Genomic DNA, 21,445 nt, shown 5'->3' with positions numbered 1-21,445 from the left:
TCACTCCTGGCTTCCTAGCACTTTCTGGGCTCAGAAAGGAGGGGTAGTTTTCAGTACAGGAGAGCCAACTCATGATGACAGATATGTCTTAAAACTGATTTGTCTCTTTCACCCTTTTCCCTACCCTTCTGTTGGTGCTTTATTTAATGTTTTTTCTTGTGGAACTGGCAAGTCTTAAGGGCTCTGTGAAAAAGAAATGCAAGACAACAATAATGTCTAGGAAAGAAAACTGCACCACAACACCTTGAACATTGTTAAAAATGCTTTAATTACTAAAATAGATATTCAAGATATTCTGTCTTAGGTTCCAAACGCCAGCCTCTGCATTAGACATTTGACACTCGCAACATTAACTGAGCACTGCCCGTGGGCAAGATTTACACATATGGTTAACCACTCTTGGGAATTAACAGCAGAAAGAATGAAACATAAGGTTTGAACTGAAAGCCATTACTTGTGCTTCTTCAGTCACTCATATCAGACAGTTCCTGTTAGAGACCAGCTAAAAGACACTAGGAAGGAGGAGATAAAAATCAGGGCTGCAAGTAGAACTCTTCTATTAACAGGCTCCTGAGTCTTTAGTTGAGCTAATAAATAATCTCATTGCACTAGGATAAGTGTGAGGACTCAACTGGCTTCTCAGATCCCCCACCCACCTTGACTAGTTCAGATGTAAACAGCAGGGGCTCAATTCTGCAATTCCTCGCAAAAGAAACCTTTAGCTGAGTTTTTGTTTCTCTCATGACTGCAGGATCAGGCCCCTGGTAGAGAGCAGCAGTTATGCTTCAGTGAATGCATTGTGCCACTGACCAAGGAAGGCCCTGAGCATTCCGATTTCATGCAACTTTGGTGCTGGGAAGCAGATGCTCCCACCTAGCATTTGTAGTACCAGAGTCTGAGGCAAAGAATGCAGAAAATAAACTCCCTCTGCAGGCTACCCGTCTTGTTCTAGAGCACCCTCCCTTCAGACAAAACCCAGCCCCGCAGTACTCCTCGGGGCCAGTGTCTGTGCAGCTGGCAGATACACTGCTGCTGGTTGTTCCTTATGCATCACACCCCACCTTCCCGTCCTGTTTCAAATACAGCCTCACTGCTGGTGCCTCGTAGCCCCAAGATGTGGTAGGAGTTTGTCATAGCACTGGCTCAGACTGAGACTTTTGGATCATTAAATTACCTAGTTCTCAGGAGTCATGCAGCCTGGCTAGTAACTACTGCATCCTACTCTGTGCTCTTTGAGAATATGAAAGCGAATACAGTTGTTCACTGAAAACAAAATGAATGTGTTCATTGTGCAGACCAGACCATATACTAAGTTTTGCCAAACACTAGGAAGGAGAATAAGAAATAGTTGTGGTTGAGAAGAGGCCACAACGACTTTCTTCACGTTCAAACAGAAGCTCCTAGTGAGGAAGGGACAGAACTTTGATGTGACACTGAGGAATTTCCCAACATGGATCTCAAAACAGATTATGGTAAGGGATAGGACAGGTAGGATGAGCAGATCATATTTGAAAGAAACAGCCTGAATTTACAGCAAGGTGTCAGTGGTGGGACAAGTCCAGTTAGCTCCAGCCCCAGCCCTTGGACTCTTGTTGCTGACTGAACTTGCTCAATCAAAAGCACACCTTGCACCCTGGTGCTGTAAAACCTGAGATGTGAGAAGGGGGTAGCTTAGTCAGCCACCATCAAACTTACGCTGCTAACTAGAGGAAGTGAACTAATGTTCACAGTAAGGCAAATTTCTAAGTCTTTGAAAAGATTTTTAAGTCTGCTTGAAATGATTAGTGAGGGCCTGAGTGTGCTACTTCCTCCCCTTGCTGGCAATTACAAATTATTTTCAAGTCCAGTTTGCAGAGAAGGTAGCGTGAAGTCTTTGGTTTTACAGAAGTGGGAAAGGTGTGTCATAGCAAAGAGCTAAGGGCCTGACAGGAAAGTGTTCATCACAAGAGATTAGTGGATAAAAGCCTTAGTCATGCGAGTAACACCTGTCTTCTTTTGACTGGGCTAAATTCATCTTGATGTTACACATTCCATGGTGAGTAGAAGATATTAAAATTTTGCTAAATAGGAGCAAACGGATGAGCTAGATGCCAGCTATTTCATGGGGTGGAAAAAGTTGTCTCTACAGCTGTTTCTATTTAGGACAATGCAAGGTCTGCACTTGAAGCTTGAAGGTATTTGAGCCATCTTGATTTTCTTTACAGCCAATTAAACAAGAAAACCAGGATTCTACAGGCCAGCTTTCTAGCCTATCTGACAAGATGCTTTATTTATTATATTGACCTTCCATTGCTTCTATGTGTTTGGCGTGAACGATGGCAAAATCCACTTAAAATTGTTACTCAAGAAGCTTTGTGCTATCCTGACAGAACTCTTGGGCTTCCTCAACAGCTGCAACCCCTTCATTGGATGCACTATTCCTAAAGCCCTGCTGTATATAATAAATATAATTCCAGATCAATGCAGGGCTGCATACATACGGGTCCAACTGCACCATACTGAATTAGAGACAATTTTAAATGGGCAATGGATAAGCAAACAAGGGATAAGAAAGCAAAGCTACCTCTGTTCTTGTTCTCCCTCTGTTTCTGATGCTAATGTCACTCCCCCTATTTTCATCTATTAAGCAACTGAAAAAAACTTGTTTCAACATAGGTCTGCATTCAGAGGTGGTTCCTGAGGAGAACGCAGGAAGCAATAAGTCCACACTTTCAAACAGGAAACCACACCTTAGAGCTCACTCCCATAAAGCAAGCAGTGGTGTTCTAACAGCTCACTGGCCCAGCAGCTCTCCCGGGCTGTGCAGCGCTTATTTCCCCTGTGCTAGTGCTACAGTTGACTCTGGTGAGCTGATTTAACTCAAGCTTGGTGTGGTGAATGAGTTCACTGAAAAACCTGAGGAGCACCAGCATCAGAGGAAAGGCAGCTGTGGGAGCACCCTGCTGAGAGCAGAGAAATGAAACTGCCTCTCGCAGCAAAGCGAGCTCTTGGATCGGCCATTTCAGCTGGCTGCACCCTTCAAGTCCTCATGGGTGTAATGTGACAAGCATTTCTTTCAGCAGTGGAGTTTAAATTGCTGGCAGTGCTGTCTAGTTGTGCCAACACAATGTGTTAAAACTACATGAATCACATTATCAGGTCTGGTAGCCAGATGTATGGTATAGCAGCATCGCCCTGTAAAAGGCAGCAAAATGAACACCAACAGCCAGGCACACATTCTGCTTCGGAAACAACTGCTGCCTAAAGAAATGCTTGGTATGTTATAACCCACATTTTAGCCAACACTTCTGCCAAAACCATGCCCAAAGTGTGCTTGTAGCAGGCCCTTTGAAAGGCTGGAGTCTTTGCAATGTATTAGCTAACAGCTGGGTACTTGGAATGCTGAGGCTGGCAGCATCCAGAGTCGCTCACTTTTCTCTGAATGACTTGATGCCATCTTAAATTTCTGTATTTAACATCTCATGAGCAAACTTAAGTTATGTATGTTTAAAATAAAAGGGGGAAATCATGTGTCTGTAGTCTACCACCACATGCCAGATACTCTGTGCTTCTAGCAATGGGATGCTCTACAATGTGCTGGTGAAAGCCGGCTTTGAGCCCCTTGCGGACACTCTGCTGGAGTTTAGGCCTCTTGACTTTCAGAAGGCAGCTTCTGGATCATTTATGGCAATCACAACTATAAATCATACTGTGGCAACTCTCATTATGCACGGTGCCAATCCTGCGTGAAGATCTGTTCTATAGCTTTGGTCCATGTTCTGCTCTGTGACCAGCTCCAGCTGAACAACACACCTGGAGATTTCAATTCACTTTCTCAGCCTTTCAGAAATGCTGAAGTCCACAGGAATGACGCGCCTCAGTGGGTTATCCCCAGAGACTGCAGCAGGTGAAAAGTAGCACCCAAAGTCCAGCTTGTCTCTATGTTGTTCACTTTCTTTGTTAACTATAAAGGGAGAAAAATAAGTTGTTGCTAACAATTCTCTAAATGCATATGTTGCCCAGATGACAACAACTACACTAATGTCCCTGGAAATGAACTAATGAATGTTGATTGATGAGAGAAATTTGGAAACTGGCTTTGGGATTTAACTGTTTTTCTCACCTGTAAGAGTGTGTTGTCTCTAAATCCAAAACCTTCCTTCAGTAAAGCAGTGATGTAAGTGAGATCCATGCAGAGGAAAGGACTGGCTGAGTTGTACCTTTCCATGTTATCACAGACTAGAGATGGAAGAAAAAAAAAAAAAAGAGATCTCAGCAAAATAAAGGAGCTTTTATCCGTGTTATACACTTGAACTGACCTCAAGCCAAAGCCCCCTAAAACAACCCACCCACTTCTATTAATGGATACATATGACACATGGTACATGCCACCCAGCTGTTCTGTAACACTGGAGAAGAAACTGTGTAGCACTTCCAGTTTCTCTTAACTCTATCAGAAGTACAGCTTTTATTACAGCAACATAATCCACACAGTTATTCTGAAGCGTGAATCTCTGTTCAACTGATAACTGGCAGGGAGAACGCAGCATCATTTGTCTTCCTTGCCTAGTCTCCAAAGATGGCTCCAGCAATGGCCTCCACCTTCTAGGCTGGCAGCTTCTTTCATTTTTTTTCCAAACACATGTCAAAGGACATGAAAGCGGCTACTGCCCAGCCAACCACTCACAGCAGCTAAGTCAAGGTGCCACAGTAAGTGTGGCAGTGACTCAGAAATGGATTTACACTAAGCGTCATCTTCTAGGCCTACTCTTACTGCCCTGTTCCACAAGCATCAAGAGCAGAGTTCACTTCTTTTAGGAAACTGATAAGCAGCAGCTTCCTACCATTGAAATGAGAAAGAGGAGTGTTAATTTAGGATCACAGAATTATCATATCCTGATGCTTTAAAGCTAAATAAATGGTTTGATGGTGTTAGATAACATCTTAGCTGCATCTTTGGAAATAAGCTCTCTCAGTATCCAGGGGGAAAACAAACACCCCACACTCAAACTGTTCCAAACCATTTGGATTTCTAGGGAGATTAATTGAAAAATCATTAGATTTAGGTCACATTTTAGCAAAAAGTCATTGTCATTCCTTTACTACATAATTCAGCATCTTGTGGTGACAAATATGGTCTACTAATCATCACGAGGATGATCACAATTCAGAGGTAACGTCTTGCTCTGTAAGCTAAGGTTTCAGCCATCAATAGCACAGCAAGGCAGCAGCTCTTTTTTCACAGGAGGAGGTACAAAACCAGAACAAGCATTCACAAAAAAAAGTCAGGGCGAGGGAAAGGAATGCAGAAGAGGCTGTCAGATGTAAGCTCTGCTCTCTCCTCCATTTTGTTAGAGATTAAAAAGGATTTAAGGCGACACTTACAGAAGTCAGCATTGTTTTAAACTCGAGAAAGCTGCAGTTTGACAGCAGGAGCTCTTGATACAGCAAACTCTCCTTTGTACTGACAGTGGAGCTCTTGATACAGCAAACTCTCTTTTGTACTTACATTTATGAACTATCATCTCCCTTCTGTCCTGAACACAACTGGGAAGCTGCTAATACTTTGTTTCCCCTCATTGCTCTATCAGTGCTAACATGACAAGGAAGGTATAAATGGAATAAGTCTAAACAAACTTTTTTTCAAAAGTCAAACTCACATTAGGTACTCCCTACAGACATTCACATTTTTGTTATTTCTCAACCCCACCAGTTTCGGAAGTCTCATGACAGTTACCTTCTTTGGCTTTTCTTTCAAAATCTTTAACTTCCAGAACACCTCCCTGTTCATAATCTGAAAAGGAAGAGGTGAGAAAACATGATAATAAACTTGAAAGCATTTGTGTTCTATATCTAAGTTGTCCCTAGAGTGCAACTTGGTCATGCTGGGCTAAGAGTGAGATCTGTTGGTAACAGAGGACAGAGCTGCAAGTATCACTGGAACTCAGAGCACAAGTCTCTTTTGCTGAACTCTGAACATCAAACTGCACTGACAGATACACATTCCCTGAAGGCATTTCATGTATTTCTCAACACTGTTCCTCTTCACTGCTCCCCATGGCTCCAGCCTCCAGGGTTCCTCTGTCTACCTTCTGGTTGACATGCTCACACACAGTATGTTATCCCAAACCAATTTACCAATTAGGTTGGTGTCAACTGCACGATCGTAGTAATAGGAGAAAGCATAGAAGGAACTTCCACGAATCTCATCTGGTTGGTGTAGTTTCCCTTTGACAACCTTGAGTACTTCCAAGTAGCAAGGCTTGAATCCTGTTTCTCCTGTCAGGACAAACACAGATGGAGTGAGCCCAAGAGGCATATCCAGGTGATGGAAGAATCAGTGACAAGAGGATGAAAAAGGGAAGAAGCAGAAATGAAAGCATCAGAAAAGGTGAGAAGAGCTTACATATCCCTGCTGTAACCCATCATGGCACCTGCATGCAGGCAAGGACTCTAGATCGCTATCCAGTGGAACTGGTTAGAGCAGATCGTAGCAATATCTGAAAGGTGTGCTGAGCGAACTAGCAGTAGGTGCATGAAAAGCTTCCTCCACATCAGGCAAAACTCCCATTGTTATGTTATGTGGTCTGCAGATCACTGAACATTTCATTTACTTTTGCTACCACCTGCTGGATAAAACCTTAATATTCCTCCCCATCACATCATCATTTTATCAACCCGCATACACCAAATCTGCAAGTCAGTTCTCGTGTTTCCCTGTTGTAAAGCAGAGCAACACAAGTCACCAAAGGAGTGTGTTCTAGGCACTGATGGCAGCAGCTTCACCCCCTGGATGCAGCATTAGGGATAATATCTTAAGAAAAAGTTCCACGAGTGAGATAGATACACTTTGGCCTAGCAGTTATTGTACCCTAACAGAGCCTGAGTTTTTGTACTTAGCTCAAAGCCTCAGAAAAACTCTCTTACTTGCACAAGCAACTTCACATTGCCTATACAAGTAGTATTTGTAATAACAGATCAGAGCCAGAATATGGACAGTACAGGCCAGCTACTCTTAAAGACTCAGATTTTGCTTTGGCTCTGTCAAAAGTGCACATTATGATCGGGCAGGTATCCTTCACAATACAAGGTAACTGATGAAGCATCTGCCAAGAAAAATCTCAGATTCTGAAGACAAGACTTATCTTACAAGAAGCAACAAGTCTCCTTAGCTTACCTTCTTTGTTGCCACCATACTGGTATTTCACTCCCCCGAAATGCCACTCTGCCTCCAGCTGCTTTGGCAAACAAGAACTGCGGAACATTTGTCCATCCACAGCTGGAATGAAACCAGAGGGGAGAGTCAAAGGGTAAATATTAACATAGTTATCAATCAATATGCAGAATCAGAAAAGGCTGAAAGCCTTATTAAGGTCTTTAAGCAAAAGTAAGAAAATCTGAATTGACAGATGCTGCACATGATTATGAATTGTGGACCAATCTCAGCCTGGAAAAGTTGTGACTATTTTGCTCTGTGAGCTGCAGAGCGGCTGGGCTTGTCATTTGTTAATGAGAGATAAATGGTACAAGGATATCTGGATAATGCCTGCTCACCACAGAAGAGAAGAAACAAGAGAGGTAGTAAACACACAGATAGACAAACCCTAACAAACAGCAGATAACCAAGACAAACAAAACAACTGAGCAACAAAGACAAAAACTCCTAAGATCAACGGCCACTACAAGAACCACTGAATGTACCCTTGCAGGGTCCAACCAGAAATACTGTAACTGGTGAGAAGAATACATGATTATTGTGGCCAGTACAGGTCTCACAGGGAAAGCAAACTTCTTACACAGTGATTGAGGGGGATTATGGAACTGCACAAAATTTACTACAGGATGTTTAGGGGCAGGCTCAAATGCAGGGAAAGGGGCAAGCACGGGATCAGGGAAGCACAAGTGTGGGAAAATGGAGGGGATGGTAAAAGAAGGCAATTGCAACTAAGCAGGCAGCTGGCCAGTATGCTTCTCTGGTTGAGCCTTGTGACCAGTCGCTGCAGTCTGTCCCATCTTCTTCTTAAATTCTTTTCCAAACTACTTTTGAGTACATTCCAGTAACTAACACAAGTCCATCTAGCTTGCAAGTATGAATCCAAAAGGTGGAAAGACCCCAGGTACTGTCCAGAGACTGGACAAAAGGCCCAAGGTCTGGGCATGAGGACTGGAAGAACTTAAGGCCTGGGTCAGAGACTGAAAAGACTCAGGAATGTGAGTATGGATTCAGGTTTGAGAGTGACAGTGTGTGTGAAATGTTTGTGGACTTCAAGCTAGACTAGTCAGTGAATCCAACAGGAGGCCTGAGGGAACACAGCGGACTAGGCAGGCACCGGAGAAATCTATAATATAATGTGGGTTTGGCCTAAGCAGCCATCCTTAGGAAAAGGATCTATTAGTGCTGTTGGTGTTTCTGTGGAAACTTGTAGAGCTGTGAGTTTGTGGCTGGCCACATCTATATGGTGTTTGTATATTCCCATGGGTGATTTTCTGGAATTTGCACTCAGTCTCACTGCTGGCTGAACCTGGAAATATGGAAAAGCAGCTGTCTCACAAGATACCTCCTTAACAAGTGGTAGCCTGTTTCCAGACAGATCTATAACAGTGAAAACGTAGAAAAGCACAGGATACAGAAGTGAAGACACAGGAAATGGACTGCTGACACAACACTAAGTCCAACTATCTCTTCAAAAATCTTGGATGTTTTACGATACAATTCCAGTATAGGTTGGGAAATTACATATTAGAGAGCAGTGTAGGGGAAAGGGACCTGGGGGTCCTGGTGGACAACAGGATGACCATGAGCCAGCACTGTGCCCTTGTGGCCAGGAAGGCCAATGGCATCCTGGGGTGTATTACAAAGGGGGTGGTTAGTAGATCGAGAGAGGTCCTCCTTCCCCTCTACTCCGCCCTGGTGAGACCACATCTGGAATATTGTGTCCAGTTCTGGGCCCCTCAGTTCAAGAAGGACAGGGAACTGCTGGAGAGGGTCCAGCATAGGGCAACGAAGATGATTAAGGGAGTGGAGCACCTCCCTTATGAAGAAAGGCTGAGGGAGCTGGGTCTCTTTAGTTTGGAGAAGAGGAGACTAAGGGGGGACCTTATTAATGTTTATAAATATATAAAGGGTGAGTGCCATGAGGATGGAGCCAGGCTCTTCTCGGTGGCAAACAATGACAGGACAAGGGGTAATGGGATCAAGCTGGAACACAAGAGGTTCCACTTAAATTTGAGAAAAAACTTCTTCTCAGTGAGGGTGACAGAGCACTGGAACAGGCTGCCCAGGGAGGTTGTGGAGTCTCCTTCTCTGGAGACATTCAAAACCCGCCTGGACATGTTCCTGTGTGACCTCACCTAGGCGTTCCTGCTCCAGCAGGGGGATTGGACTAGATGATCTTTTGAGGTCCCTTCCAATCCCAAACATACTGTGATACTGTGATACTGTGATACGACCATACCTTCCACATTCAAAGCTCCAAGCGTTGCTAGTCTGGCAGCTTTTAGTCCAAACCCCAAATAGCTGCAAACAAAGATAGACATTAGAATTTTAATTCTTGCACATCTGGTATACTTCACCCATAGCCTCTTCCTAAATCCTGGAACACCCAAACCAAATTTCCTTCCTCTGCTTCCCACAAGTCTCCCCTCTCTAAGACAGAGGGTTGCCTTTGCCAGAATAATGCCAAGTACCAATAGAGTGACACAAACCCAGGAGTTGCAGAGACCTGTAAAATGGGTAAATCTAAAACTGTAGAAAGTGGTTAGAGCTGGTGTGACGTTTCTACAAGACATTCATAAAAGCAAAAATGCACAATCTTAAAAATGCAGGAGAAATAAGTGGTATGTGAGGAGTGCATGGGGAGTTCTGTCATACACATAAGACTTTATGCTCTTAGGGCAGAACTAACAGGAGAACCTGCAGAACCTCCCATTAAATGGGAGCTGTGCCTTCGTGTGAAATGCACCTCTGTTTGACTCCACAGATTACTGCTATTCTCATTACAAGCTAGAACGTGAACAACATCTATGAGAATGTCATTACATGTTCCTGACTTCAGCAACACAGCTGGATTAAAAACATGTTGGCCTTTCATTCCCACCTCTGTTTTGGGCTTCTTATCCCTTTAGTCATGTCAATAGAAGCATTTACAGAATCATTAGTTTAACCTCCAGCTTCCTCATTTTCAGGAGATTTTCAATCCCAATTACTTTAATTGATCTAATGGACTGTATTGATGGAATACTGCAATCAGTTACACCAGCAAATGTAAGGAGTAGGAGAGTGTGGAATATAAAACCAGCTTTGCTATCAAATAAGCATATTCTGGAACTGACAGAGATTATAAACTTCACCCCACTAGTAATGGGCTCAGACCAAGTCTCTGTTATACATGGTTGAGTTCTCATTGGACTGTAAGTCACGCAGGTAAACCCTCTGGATTTCACTGCAGATATCTCAGAAACTGGTCAGCTTAATGCAGTAAGCACAATTATATTATTCCAGGACAAGTATCTCCTCCAATCGGTTCAATTGTGTTCCGTGGTCTGTATCAGCTGCCCGTGGTAGTCTCTCTTTGGTTTACATCAGTCTAGGGTTTACTTTTTGTCCAGCTGCCAATGAGATGTGCCATTTCAAACTAAGAACTAAGAAGGAGAAAGGTCCTCTTTCCAAATCTCTGACCAGGTTTAGTTCTGACTGCTGGCACAATATCCACCTTTCTCCTTGGTCCAGAATATTTGACTTGAATCTAGTTCTCCTTAAATATAGTGACTCATAATGCTTCCTCTTCATTTGACAGACTGACTAATATTCCCTTGCAGTGATATTAACCATGATCCTGGAATGTTTCCAGTCAACTAATGTCATGTTCCACTTCAACTAATGTTTCAAGCAGATAAGAAAATTAGTAAAAAAGTCGCGGTCCCACCAGCTGGATGACATGACCATTTGTGGTTAGCTCAGAGGCTGCAGGAAGACTGATTTCCCCAGCGGAGACAGCAGCCTTTTTGCTCCTCACCTGTGGGTATAGAGCTTGTAGGTGCTATTAAACATTTCAAACGAGGTAAGAAAATCGCCAGGGGTTTCCTTCAAAGTTTCCTAAAAGTTAAGTAAAAGAAGAAATCTTTTAGTTTCTATAACGCAATACAGAATAACCAACTTTGATGTGACATCACAGATATACCCATAGGGTTTACTGCACACTTGTCTGATCTGCTTCGAAAACAAAAACCAGTTTTCCAATGGTGCCTACTGTTCTAATATCTGCAGCTTTTAACACTGAGTTTATTTATATCCATCTTTGTGTTATTTCAGTGTATAATACAGAAGCACAACAGATTGGGATGAAAATACTTTCTAATCCAGGATACTTGAATTTTTTCAGAGTACTTATGTGGTAGTCCATCTAAACAGAGTGTCCACCGAAATCTGCTGCACTAGAAGCACTATGACCTTTCACAAGTCAGATTAGACATCTCAGTTCAGGAACTCAGAAGAATTAAAAATGCAAAGTACAGGCCACATTTTCACCATGTTAAATGTCATGCTAATACACAAGGAAACACTGGACTGCTCACTCCCAGTCTTAGGGCTGCTTCAACTCCTAGTTTAAGAGCTTTCCTCTAAATTGACCTCTTGTTTTACCACCTTCAGTTTCCCTCCTTTCACAGTCCTCCCTCTGTGTGCACCTCTGCCCCACTGGTACTCAGTCCCTACCTTCTTGCCAGACTAACTCTCACATTCTTGTAAATCTGAACCAGTTTAGGGCCCACTTACTGTTCCTTTGTTTCCAGTCCCCGAGACCTCAAACCCAGTATCTGTCTCTCCTCTGCTAGTGACCTCATTCTTCCATCCCTTCTTGGCCCTAAACACTCATATCAGACACTGTTACCCTGGACCAAGCAGCAGAATCTCAGAGAGGACTGAAGCTGCAAAGCCCCCGTGGTTACCATTCAAGTAACCAGACAGCGAAAAGCACGCAACAGGGCTGGAGTTGTAGACTCCTAGACAGAAGCCTCCTCAAAGGTGAAAGAGATTCGGCAGTATTCAGCTTGAGTTTCTCCTGAACAAATACAAACTGAAATTTGTTTTGGGCATCAGGCAGGTTCTGATTGGAATGGCAGTCACATCCTTGACCCTGCACACCCAGACCCTGCCACATTTTGAGTTCTGTTCCTAAATCTTACATCACAAAAACTTCTAAACAGAGAGATATTGGGAAAAAAAAAAAAAAAAAAAAAGTTTGGAAAAACCAACTGGCATTTTTCATGCCCTGCTTTCACAAAAATGTGGGAAACTTCACACCCCTCCCATATCAGGCAGGCACCAGACAGATAACTTCATCATGATTATGACTACTTTTCAGTTGCTTATAACTTTGGCAATAATACCATGAAAAGCATAACACCAGCTTGCAGTTACCATTATATGTCCTCTATTTGCTTGTAATCTATATTTCATTAAGGAACCTTACTGTCACGGTATTTTGTTCAAAATGAATACAAGAGCTAACATGTGACTGCATTGGATTACAGGAAGGGAAAAACACGCTCTGCAAATCAAAGGGGTAAATCCCTGCTAATTCTGCCAGAAGGGAAAAACTCTTCAGAAACATACTGACTTATGTAGTGTGCTTTTTGTATAAGCTTGACAACACAGGCGAGAAGCAGACGGAGTGTACAAGCAGACAGCATGAACCTTGACATCCACACTGCCCTATAAAGTCCCACCATTGATCCTGGTCAGTAGCAAACCCTTGAGGCCTTTTCCTGCAAGGCTCTAAGGAGAGGTTTTAATCCTGAGCTGCAGTTCAGCTTACTTCACAGCTCTATTTATTCTCCAAAACCCTGACATACAACACCCTTTCCTGTTGGTCCAGTGCCCACTTGAGCAGGTGTTATCAACACAAAACAGAGGGCAAGCCCAGAGCAGTAGACACTTTGCTGAACAGGATAAGGTTGCACGTCATGTTTCAACATGACCCACCACCGCAGAATTAAAATATCCTGATATGAAAAACATGTGTTTTGTGGGCCCCAAACAACCTTTGAGAATCATAATTTCTGTAAACAAAAAAAGGTTAAACAAAGGACCCTTTCAGAAAGGGGGACAAAAACAACTTCACAATATCAAGGTATAGAATGTTACAGTGCCCTTCCAATACCCATGTAATATTCCCATGCAAACTGTAGATCTGAGTCCCAGTTCAAACTCTTTTTGAAGATCTATAGAACTCCTGACAAATCCAGCAGAGGTAGGCTGAGGGGCAGAGAGGGGACTTCTCAAAGAAAATGAGAAGAAATTTATAAGAAAACAAAGAGGTATTTGCTGTACTATTATAAAAGACATTTGCCCCATGAGACATCTCCCTCTAAAATTTAGTGAGGATCTGCTGTCAGACTGGGGAAATAAAAAAAGATAACTCAGAGCAGACCATAAATTCCTTGTAATATGCAAGAATACTCCCTGGAAATGTTCTACATTTATTGAATACAAAATAACTGTCTGCACTGATAGGGCTTTTCTAGCCTGGGTCTAGAAAACAAAAGCTTTTTCTCTTTGTTTTTACCCATTTGCTTCCTTTCTTTTTTCTTTCTTGTTATCCAGGCTCCTTTGTTTGTAAGTGCCTATCAGCCAACAGCTGATGTCAAAGGGAACAGAAATGCAGATGTTCTGTACACCACAGATGTTCTGCTTGTGCCAGTGCTGACAAAATGATATCAGACAGCACAGCAGTGCTCTCCCTCCACTGCCCTGCAGTCCCAACCCTGCACACTTCTAACCATTCCTCACCTCAAACCGTGGCAGGAATGTGATTTGGGTTGAGGCTCCTCCCAAGTCCAGCGTCCCAACAGTGTGCTGGTTTTGTCCAGACAGCTGCCCTGCGAACAACATCAAGCTCAGAACAGCCCCAAGTGCAAAATGCTGCAAGCACGGCCAGGCAGCCACTGAGTCATCGCATTATCACCGCAATACAGGAGGGCTGAGCTGGCCTTCGAAGACAAAAAACTTCACAGAGAAAATGTAGGCAAACAGAAGGTATGACAAAAAGAATCATAGGACTTTCTTTCTGGATTCCAGTTTCGCCTCCAAAGAGACAAAGGCAGATAAAACTCTAGGCATCCAGCAAAAGCTGAAAGTAAGAGACAAGTATCTCCTGCAGAAGACTGTAAGGGAGAGTCCGTAAATTCTGTTACCCCCATACACCTGATCAAGAGCAGCAGGGGAGAAAGGATAGTAAGAGCAGAACCAACTATTATAATTTCTCTTCAACCAGAGCGGCTTTTTTGCTGCTCAGTACTAGAATACTGATTGTCCCTTCACTAGATTACATTCCCAGAAATTCTTGGAGCCAGCAGGGCTAGAGGACCTGTGCATTCCTTGTTACACCATTTTTAGTTGCATACTTCACCAAGAATATTGCAAAACATTGTTCCCCATGTTCTAACAGATTAGCAGTGCCACTCCCCTATGTATGTTGCAGAAACCAGCTTGCCAGTGCATCCCAGTTCTGAGTAAATCCTGGCACCTTCTGGATTAAGATGCCCTCTTTTTACTACAGGTGTGGCTCAGAACATAGTCTGCCCAAGATAATACACTGCTTTAGCACTGGTGCCACAGTGGAGAGGAAAAGCAGGACATGGAAACCATGGCAGAGGAACTTAAGAGTGATCACCTCCACAGGAAAGACTCAAGTTCATATTTAAAGAGAAATGATACAGAATAAACTACCTGTCAAAAAGTTCACAGTGATCCAGGCTAAAATTCCTGCAAAGAGTGAAAAGATGAAAAAAAGTCACCACTGAATACTCCCACAACCCCCTTAACACCCCTCCACATTATTTATTTACCTACAAATCATTCCTAACTTAATGCAACCACCCCATACTTCAGAGATTAATTCAAACTTATAATTAAGTGATATGATGCATTACTAATTCATTAAAATTTCATAAGATGGGGTAGGTAGAACATTTGTAATAGCCATGCAACTGCAGCACGTACAAGTCATGTCTGTTATCCAAGCAATGTACAAAGAAGTAACAGGCTGACACAATGCACGAGATTCCTTGGGCACTTCTCCCCAGCCAGCATTTCAATTCCTGCTCTGACAATGCCTACGTACCACTTTGTGTTTTAATCTGGTGGGTCTTGTGTTTACACTACAGACACAGTGGCAACCAGTAAAACACAAACAATTCCTCTGACTCCAGCAGCTTGCTTGGCACTGGTGTGATTCTCACCCAAACACAGGCAAACACGTGACAGTAGAAGTGGGATTTTTAAATAAATCTTGGCAGGCTGCACTGTGCTCTATTACGCCTCGTTGGTCCTGCTCCCTGTCAGTGCAACACTTCTCCCCTCTATATAGCTCACCCATTAACTCTAGTAACATACTATGCATTGCACCATACTGCATCAAACACTTGTAGATTTTGTGTTACTTCTTTTCTCTTGACCCATATTGATAGATTTTGCTCTTTAATCTTCTTCTATTTACTAGTTGTTTAAGCATTGTGATAATTCTTTTTGCTTTCCTTGAACACCTTCAAAAACTGGCAACATATCTGCCATAATGAAGTGTTCAGAACTGAATGTAACGTCACAGATGGCTCTTACCAGGCATCCACAATGACGGATTATTAGCTGCCTGTTCTCTAAGGTAATATGTCTGGTATGCAGCCAAAATGCTGCAGTGGTTTGTTCTGCACTGCAACATCATCGCTCACTCCAAACCTAAAACATATTTCACCTTTTCTTGTATTTTAGGTTATCTCCTTTGCTACTTTGCTTGCTGCATTTTTCCAATCAGATTTTATTTTTTTAAGATTTGATTATGTATTTAGTTAACTATTTTTTAATACTTGCCAACTGTCTTTCATGTTCCTCTAATATGCCCAATGCTTCCAAGCTTATCTCAAAAAATTGATGAGCTAACCATAATAGACTATTTTTAATACTGAAATTACAGGATTTACCAGGCACTTTCCAAAAGCTCCCTATCTTGCCATATATCATCATGTAGCCCTTCAGGGGTGGACACTATCTTTTTTCCACCAGTTTCCAAGAGCAGGCTTCAGCTGGTTAGCCTGCATACCTGTTTCTGAGATGAGGTCCTCTTCCGGCACCTCAGAAGGTTTTGGATGAAACTTCATCTAGCTAACTCATAAAACTCTTTGTGTATCTGCATTTGTAGCCTAACAGGTGACCAAGTAATCAACACCTCCAAATAAAAGCAGGGTTGAATTGTTTCAAACAGAGCTAGAAACCTTTTATTTTTTCCCTCAGTTTAGTGAACATTTCACTTTTCTTCTCATGTCCATAAAACATCTCTCTTTCCACCACTCCTCTTTGCTTTTGCTTTTTCCTCCTTCTAAAACATACCTTCATAAGACCCGTCCATTATGCTAACACTGTCCTCTGGCACAAGAAATGGTGATTCCTCAAAGACTTCTCTCACCTGAAGAAAGAATTAATTATTACATTCTTAAGAGTCTTGTTCTGCTCTGATGGTGACAGAGAAAGTTTTCTTTTTCACAGCAGTATAAGACAAGTGGGTGGAGAAGACAAAATTATTCTTCTTTCGAAGGCCAGGAAAGAAAGAAACAAGTATTGCAGGTCTCTCTCTGCATGCCTCTTATCGACATCAAGACAGAGAATTTCAAGACCATACAAGAAAGTCTGTAAAGCCCATGAGTTTCATGCTATCACAGGATTACAGTCACTTTCCACAGCTGAAATTTTCTTATGCAAAATAGAATGGATAACTGAATCATGAAAGAAGAAACAGAGAGAGCAATACTAGTGCATCCAGAAGATCTCAGGATTACCTCTAAAAGCAGAGCTTGAGCTTTCTCCTCTGACAGCAAGCGCAGTCCAGCTGTGGCTTTTAACACTACCGGGGTCTTCTTCCAGAGATGAGGTGGCACAGCCTCTATGGCCATGTCCAGCAATCTTTTGACGCTTTCAGCACCCTAAAAGGAAAAAGATCTTGTTTTACTTATGGTTTCCTCCTACATGCCAGCAGAAAACAGGCCTCTCAACTCCCCCTCAATGCTAGTGAAACCAGTATTCAACAGCAGAGTATACCTCACCTACCCCCAAGATAAGGATATAAACTGTGCTAGACAGCTCCTAAGAACCTTAGAGAGCATGTCTGCATGGGAAGGACAAGCGTATTCAGATATGTATCCTAGGTAACAGAAATGTCATTGTTTGTGGAAAGTGTTATTTGAAAGGACGGAGGGAGGTGACAGAACTGAGTATCTGACCATACATCTTGCAGTATGATGAAACTGAATGGTAGAATTATGGAATGTTGGTAGATTTCACTAAACGCAATATAAGAATTCCAGTGTGCCCACAGCAACTAGTGTGCTTAAAACTCCAGCTGTAGCATGGTTACCACATGAGGTGCAGGCATCATTGCTGGGCTCTCAATTATTTACATTGCTCTAACAATTACAGTTTGGCATTAGCAATAAACATTGTCCTGTGAAATGTCTAGCATTTTCTTCTGGGGTGAATTTTTCTCATCTCCTACCCAATAAACAAGACAATTTAGTGAAATAATGAGAAACCCCAACGTTTAAAAAAATCCAAAAGCCATTCACTTTTCCTTAAAGTTTCTCACTCAAATTCCTGTAGCACTGAATGCAATTGAGCAACCTGAGAAGCCCAAAACTCCGCCTATGCCAGCCCCCAACCCTAAGACTGCTAAAGCACATAGAGTATCTAATCTAGAATTTCTCTGGCACCTCCTTTAGCTTGTGAGAGAGCTCACTGTCAGCATGGGGGATCTGCAAAATGGTTGCTCACTTCAACACTGGCCCTGTGTATCACAACAGGATTATTTTAGCTCTCGCTGCTGTTGCATATTTCTGACTCGGGATCCCGTAGAGCGGCGTGGAATGAGTGTACTGTGCATGAATTCACCTAACTGACACCTAACTTCAATTTCTTACTCAAATCATAAATTTGTATGTTAATTAATACAGCTGATTGTGGAAGATGGAACCATCCAACTGTTTTTTGAAAAACTCTGTATACAAACAAAACAACAAAAGTCCTGAGGCAGTAGAAAAGTAACTGCCTGTGCCTAAACCGTTATTCAGCTAAAACTGTAATAAACTATTTGAATTGAGCATGACTGAAGCAAGTCACATGTTATCACCAAGCACTGACTTTGAAGCCACAATTCCAAAGATAACAGCAAAGAATCAAACAAATTATTGGAAGTCTGATGATAGAAGCAGAGAATACACTTAAATAAATATCAAGGCCTGACTAAACCTGCTAACTACATCTTTATTCTTCCCCTTCTCCATAAGTCATTAAAAAAATTAACTTTTGTAGATCTGACTATACACACACACACAGAAATGAAACAGTTTTAGGAGTCACAGAAATGAACCCTCTTTGCTTGTCAGTGTAATGTGGCTAAAAAAGACCTTCTCAGTCTTAACCCCTTACTTCTAAACTAAACAAGTCAAAACAAAATATGCCCATTTTGAACTGTGATCAGAACTGAAAATTTCAACCAAATGAAAAAAACTGAGAATATTTTTAGTAAATGAGACAGGAACATATATTTACTCCTATTTGGGGTAGCTATAGGGGAAATAATAACTGAATATGGATGCTGCTAGAGGCAAAAAAATCACAGTGTCTTTGAAATTCTCAAAAGCATATAGTCTAGTTATACATAGCATTTAAGGAATTAATCAAGCCATTGTTCTGTTGAAGAAATATGTAAAATAGCAGCTCCCTTTTCACTGTGTACAAATTAACTCACAAAAGTAGAGCAACAGGTTTCGAGAGGCAGCAGTAGAACCTTTACATTTTTTGTTGACTCTCTGCAATTACAATTAGTAATACTTGAACTGATGGCAGAGTCCAGCTGACTCTAGTAGAAGCAGGACCAACTCATGGGGAATGAAGGAGAGCTTTACCTTTTCAGGCTGATCGGCATATGCAGAAAGACCTGGCTTCACAGACTCGAAGATTTCCCCTTCCAACTCTGGAAGGTTTTCTACACAAACAAAACATTAAATGAAACAGTCAAAACCAACTCAAATCTTTTTCTTTAGTTTCAAAAGGTTGTCTGCAACCCTTGTAAAGTGACTGTCCTTGATTTCTCCTTGCAAACAATATTATTCCCCTCCCAAAACAAGAACTGCACCTTTACTTCAGGAACATGTTTAATAGAATGTTGCCCCTATACCCTCCAAGTTCACAAACAATTTATTAAGAACACATTGTTATAATTAGAGGTATGTTCATTTTGTATTTGTGAACTACAAACAGTTATAGTAACACGGTATGACTGTTGCCTAATCTTAATAAAATTTCCTTCCCTTTCTGCCCCCAAGCTAATTGTGAAATACTAATGCATATTAAGACATACACAGTCAACTTCTGATTATCTTTAGGTGATTCATCCAACTCATAGAGAACAGAGCTGACTGGGCTCAAGAATTTGGCTGCAAAGCCAAACCAGTGTGACCATTGCTCCCAGAGCAGCTTGGGTCTAGAAGCCAACCCCAAGTATTGCATCTTACAGGTCAGAGCTGCACATTGTACCAGCCCTTCCAAACAAAAGTTGAAAACATGTGACGCCACATAGGTACTGTGAGTGGCCCTGAAGGGCTTATTAGCTGAGTTCCACAAAGCAGCCTTCAACCTCTGCAGATTTGCTGGCTCACTGTTCCCAAGCTAATTCACCCTCTTCAATCCTGTTGCATGTCCAGCCAATTCGGGCACCTCTGCACAGCAACAGATACACTGGAGCGTGGTGCATCTGCGCACAGGAGTTCTCTTGGAAATGGCCTAGACCTTCTGTGCTTATAACTCTTTAATTTACTGGGTTTAATTTGCTACAAAATGTGACATATAATCTATGCAGAATTTAAGTATCTCTTGATATTCAAGGTAATGTGCAACTAGACAGAAACAGTGTCAGCCTCTTTCCAACTCAATGAGACATTCCTTTAAACAGCTGCATAGATAAAAATATTTGAAAATTCAAAACTCTCCAGTATACCCAGAACTAAACCTCTGAGTTTCAAAAGATCTACAAAAACAATAACTGCACAGCAAAACACCACCACAAATGGACAATAATAATCTGCCAAAGAATCATTTAAAGGACAAATTGTAGAAATCTTCAGTTGTTCCCAAATGCTGTGTTGGAAAAAATAATCTCTTTTGGGAAGTGGGCACCTAAGTCAACATGATCCAAGTGCACAGGGTCTTACCTGGGCTCTTTTGCACAAACGTGTAAATGTGAATCCGGGTTCCAGTGCTTCCTGCGTCAAACATTATGCCGTAAAAAGTGTTTGCTTTGGCATCTATAGGGCACACGTTAGGTGGAAAGAAATGCTTAAACCACATCTCCCTGTTTGAATGGGAAAGAACAAAGGACAAAGAGGAAAATGCCAGTGCTAGAAGGATGGGAAGTCTGGAAGATGCCATCTTGCCAGGAACCCTTGAGGCAGTCAAGCACGGATCAGCAATCAAAGAGGTGCAGTAGGTTCTGTAGAGAAAAAAGCAGGAATGGAAATTACCAAGAGCCCTTTCCTTAAAAAGTCTATAGAGAAGAAAAAATCAAAACAAACCAAAACACTCTGTATACATATATTCTGCCCTTTACATGTTTTTCAACACCTCATCCAAAAGCTGTGATTTACTGCACTTAGTGCTACAACTGCATCTAAGCAATTTGTTCTTTCAGAATAAAGATTTCTTCACTTCCCAAATGCAGAAGAGTTAAAGTAGTTTGCTCACCAGTATTCTAGTTTTGACTTTATTTAGATATTTTTTAAACCTAATTTGGCTTGACGGTTCTCAACACTTATAGTCCCCAGAACCTCCAAAAAGTCCAAATGTTATCTGAGAAGAAGCATCATCAAAGTGGAGCTCAGGGCAAAACTGCTTTGCCCTAACATTTACACACTTGAGATGCTATGGCAGAACAGAAGTGTGATTCAGAGTCACAAACAAGGAGAATTTTACCTCGGGCTAAGAACAGCTGCTGGGAGAGATCAGCATAGAGAGAGAGTGAGGGCATGTCCTTCCAGCAGCATCCTCATCCCCAAGAAACACCCATGTTGCATGAAAGCGACTGACATCAGGTGCACCTGGGCTTTGCCTCTCAGTATTTTTCATACTTCTCCTTTCTGTCTTCATTTTGTTTTTTTTCATCATTTTCTCCTGGCACAGCTTTCATTTTCAGAATTACAAAAAACTTCAACAAAACCCACCGCGCCCTCACCCCGAGACCAGTTGCCCTGAACACAGAGGTTGCTGACATAGCTTCTAACAACAGCGTCAATAAGCCAAGGCCCCAAAGGTGTGTGATGCAGTACTGGATATCAAGACACAACAACTACACCTTCCTTCTGTTAACACATATCTCTTTGCATTTTTTTTCCTAAGAAATGCTAGTAAAGGAAAGATAAGGGCACAGAA

At 42.0% G+C, this 21,445-nt stretch overlaps 1 protein-coding gene across 5 annotated transcripts in view; it reads right to left on the bottom strand.

Moving 5' to 3' along the window:
• Window positions 1–244: 244 nt before the first annotated feature.
• ENTPD5 (ectonucleoside triphosphate diphosphohydrolase 5 (inactive)) overlaps window positions 245–21,445 on the bottom strand; it is a 25,684-nt gene continuing 4,483 nt past the window's right edge. For all 5 annotated transcript variants that reach the window (XM_065063991.1, XM_065063990.1, XM_065063992.1 and 2 more), the window contains 13 exons: window positions 20,233–20,510; window positions 18,928–19,007; window positions 16,807–16,950; window positions 16,361–16,436; window positions 14,708–14,743; window positions 13,769–13,857; window positions 10,995–11,074; window positions 9,435–9,496; window positions 7,157–7,258; window positions 6,118–6,258; window positions 5,717–5,773; window positions 4,103–4,218; window positions 245–3,943 (listed from right to left, as the gene is read on the bottom strand). In XM_065063991.1, coding sequence (XP_064920063.1) covers window positions 3,857–3,943; window positions 4,103–4,218; window positions 5,717–5,773; window positions 6,118–6,258; window positions 7,157–7,258; window positions 9,435–9,496; window positions 10,995–11,074; window positions 13,769–13,857; window positions 14,708–14,743; window positions 16,361–16,436; window positions 16,807–16,950; window positions 18,928–19,007; window positions 20,233–20,449 — 1,287 coding nt within the window. In that variant the 5' untranslated portion in view covers window positions 20,450–20,510 and the 3' untranslated portion in view covers window positions 245–3,856. The remainder of the gene's footprint in view (window positions 3,944–4,102; window positions 4,219–5,716; window positions 5,774–6,117; window positions 6,259–7,156; window positions 7,259–9,434; window positions 9,497–10,994; window positions 11,075–13,768; window positions 13,858–14,707; window positions 14,744–16,360; window positions 16,437–16,806; window positions 16,951–18,927; window positions 19,008–20,232; window positions 20,511–21,445) is intronic.

Source organism: Columba livia, chromosome 5 (genome assembly GCF_036013475.1).
Source record: "Columba livia isolate bColLiv1 breed racing homer chromosome 5, bColLiv1.pat.W.v2, whole genome shotgun sequence".
Lineage (NCBI taxonomy): Eukaryota > Metazoa > Chordata > Aves > Columbiformes > Columbidae > Columba > Columba livia.
The sequence above is the reverse complement of the archived record's forward strand: the minus strand, read 5'-3'. Positions and strand labels throughout refer to the sequence as shown.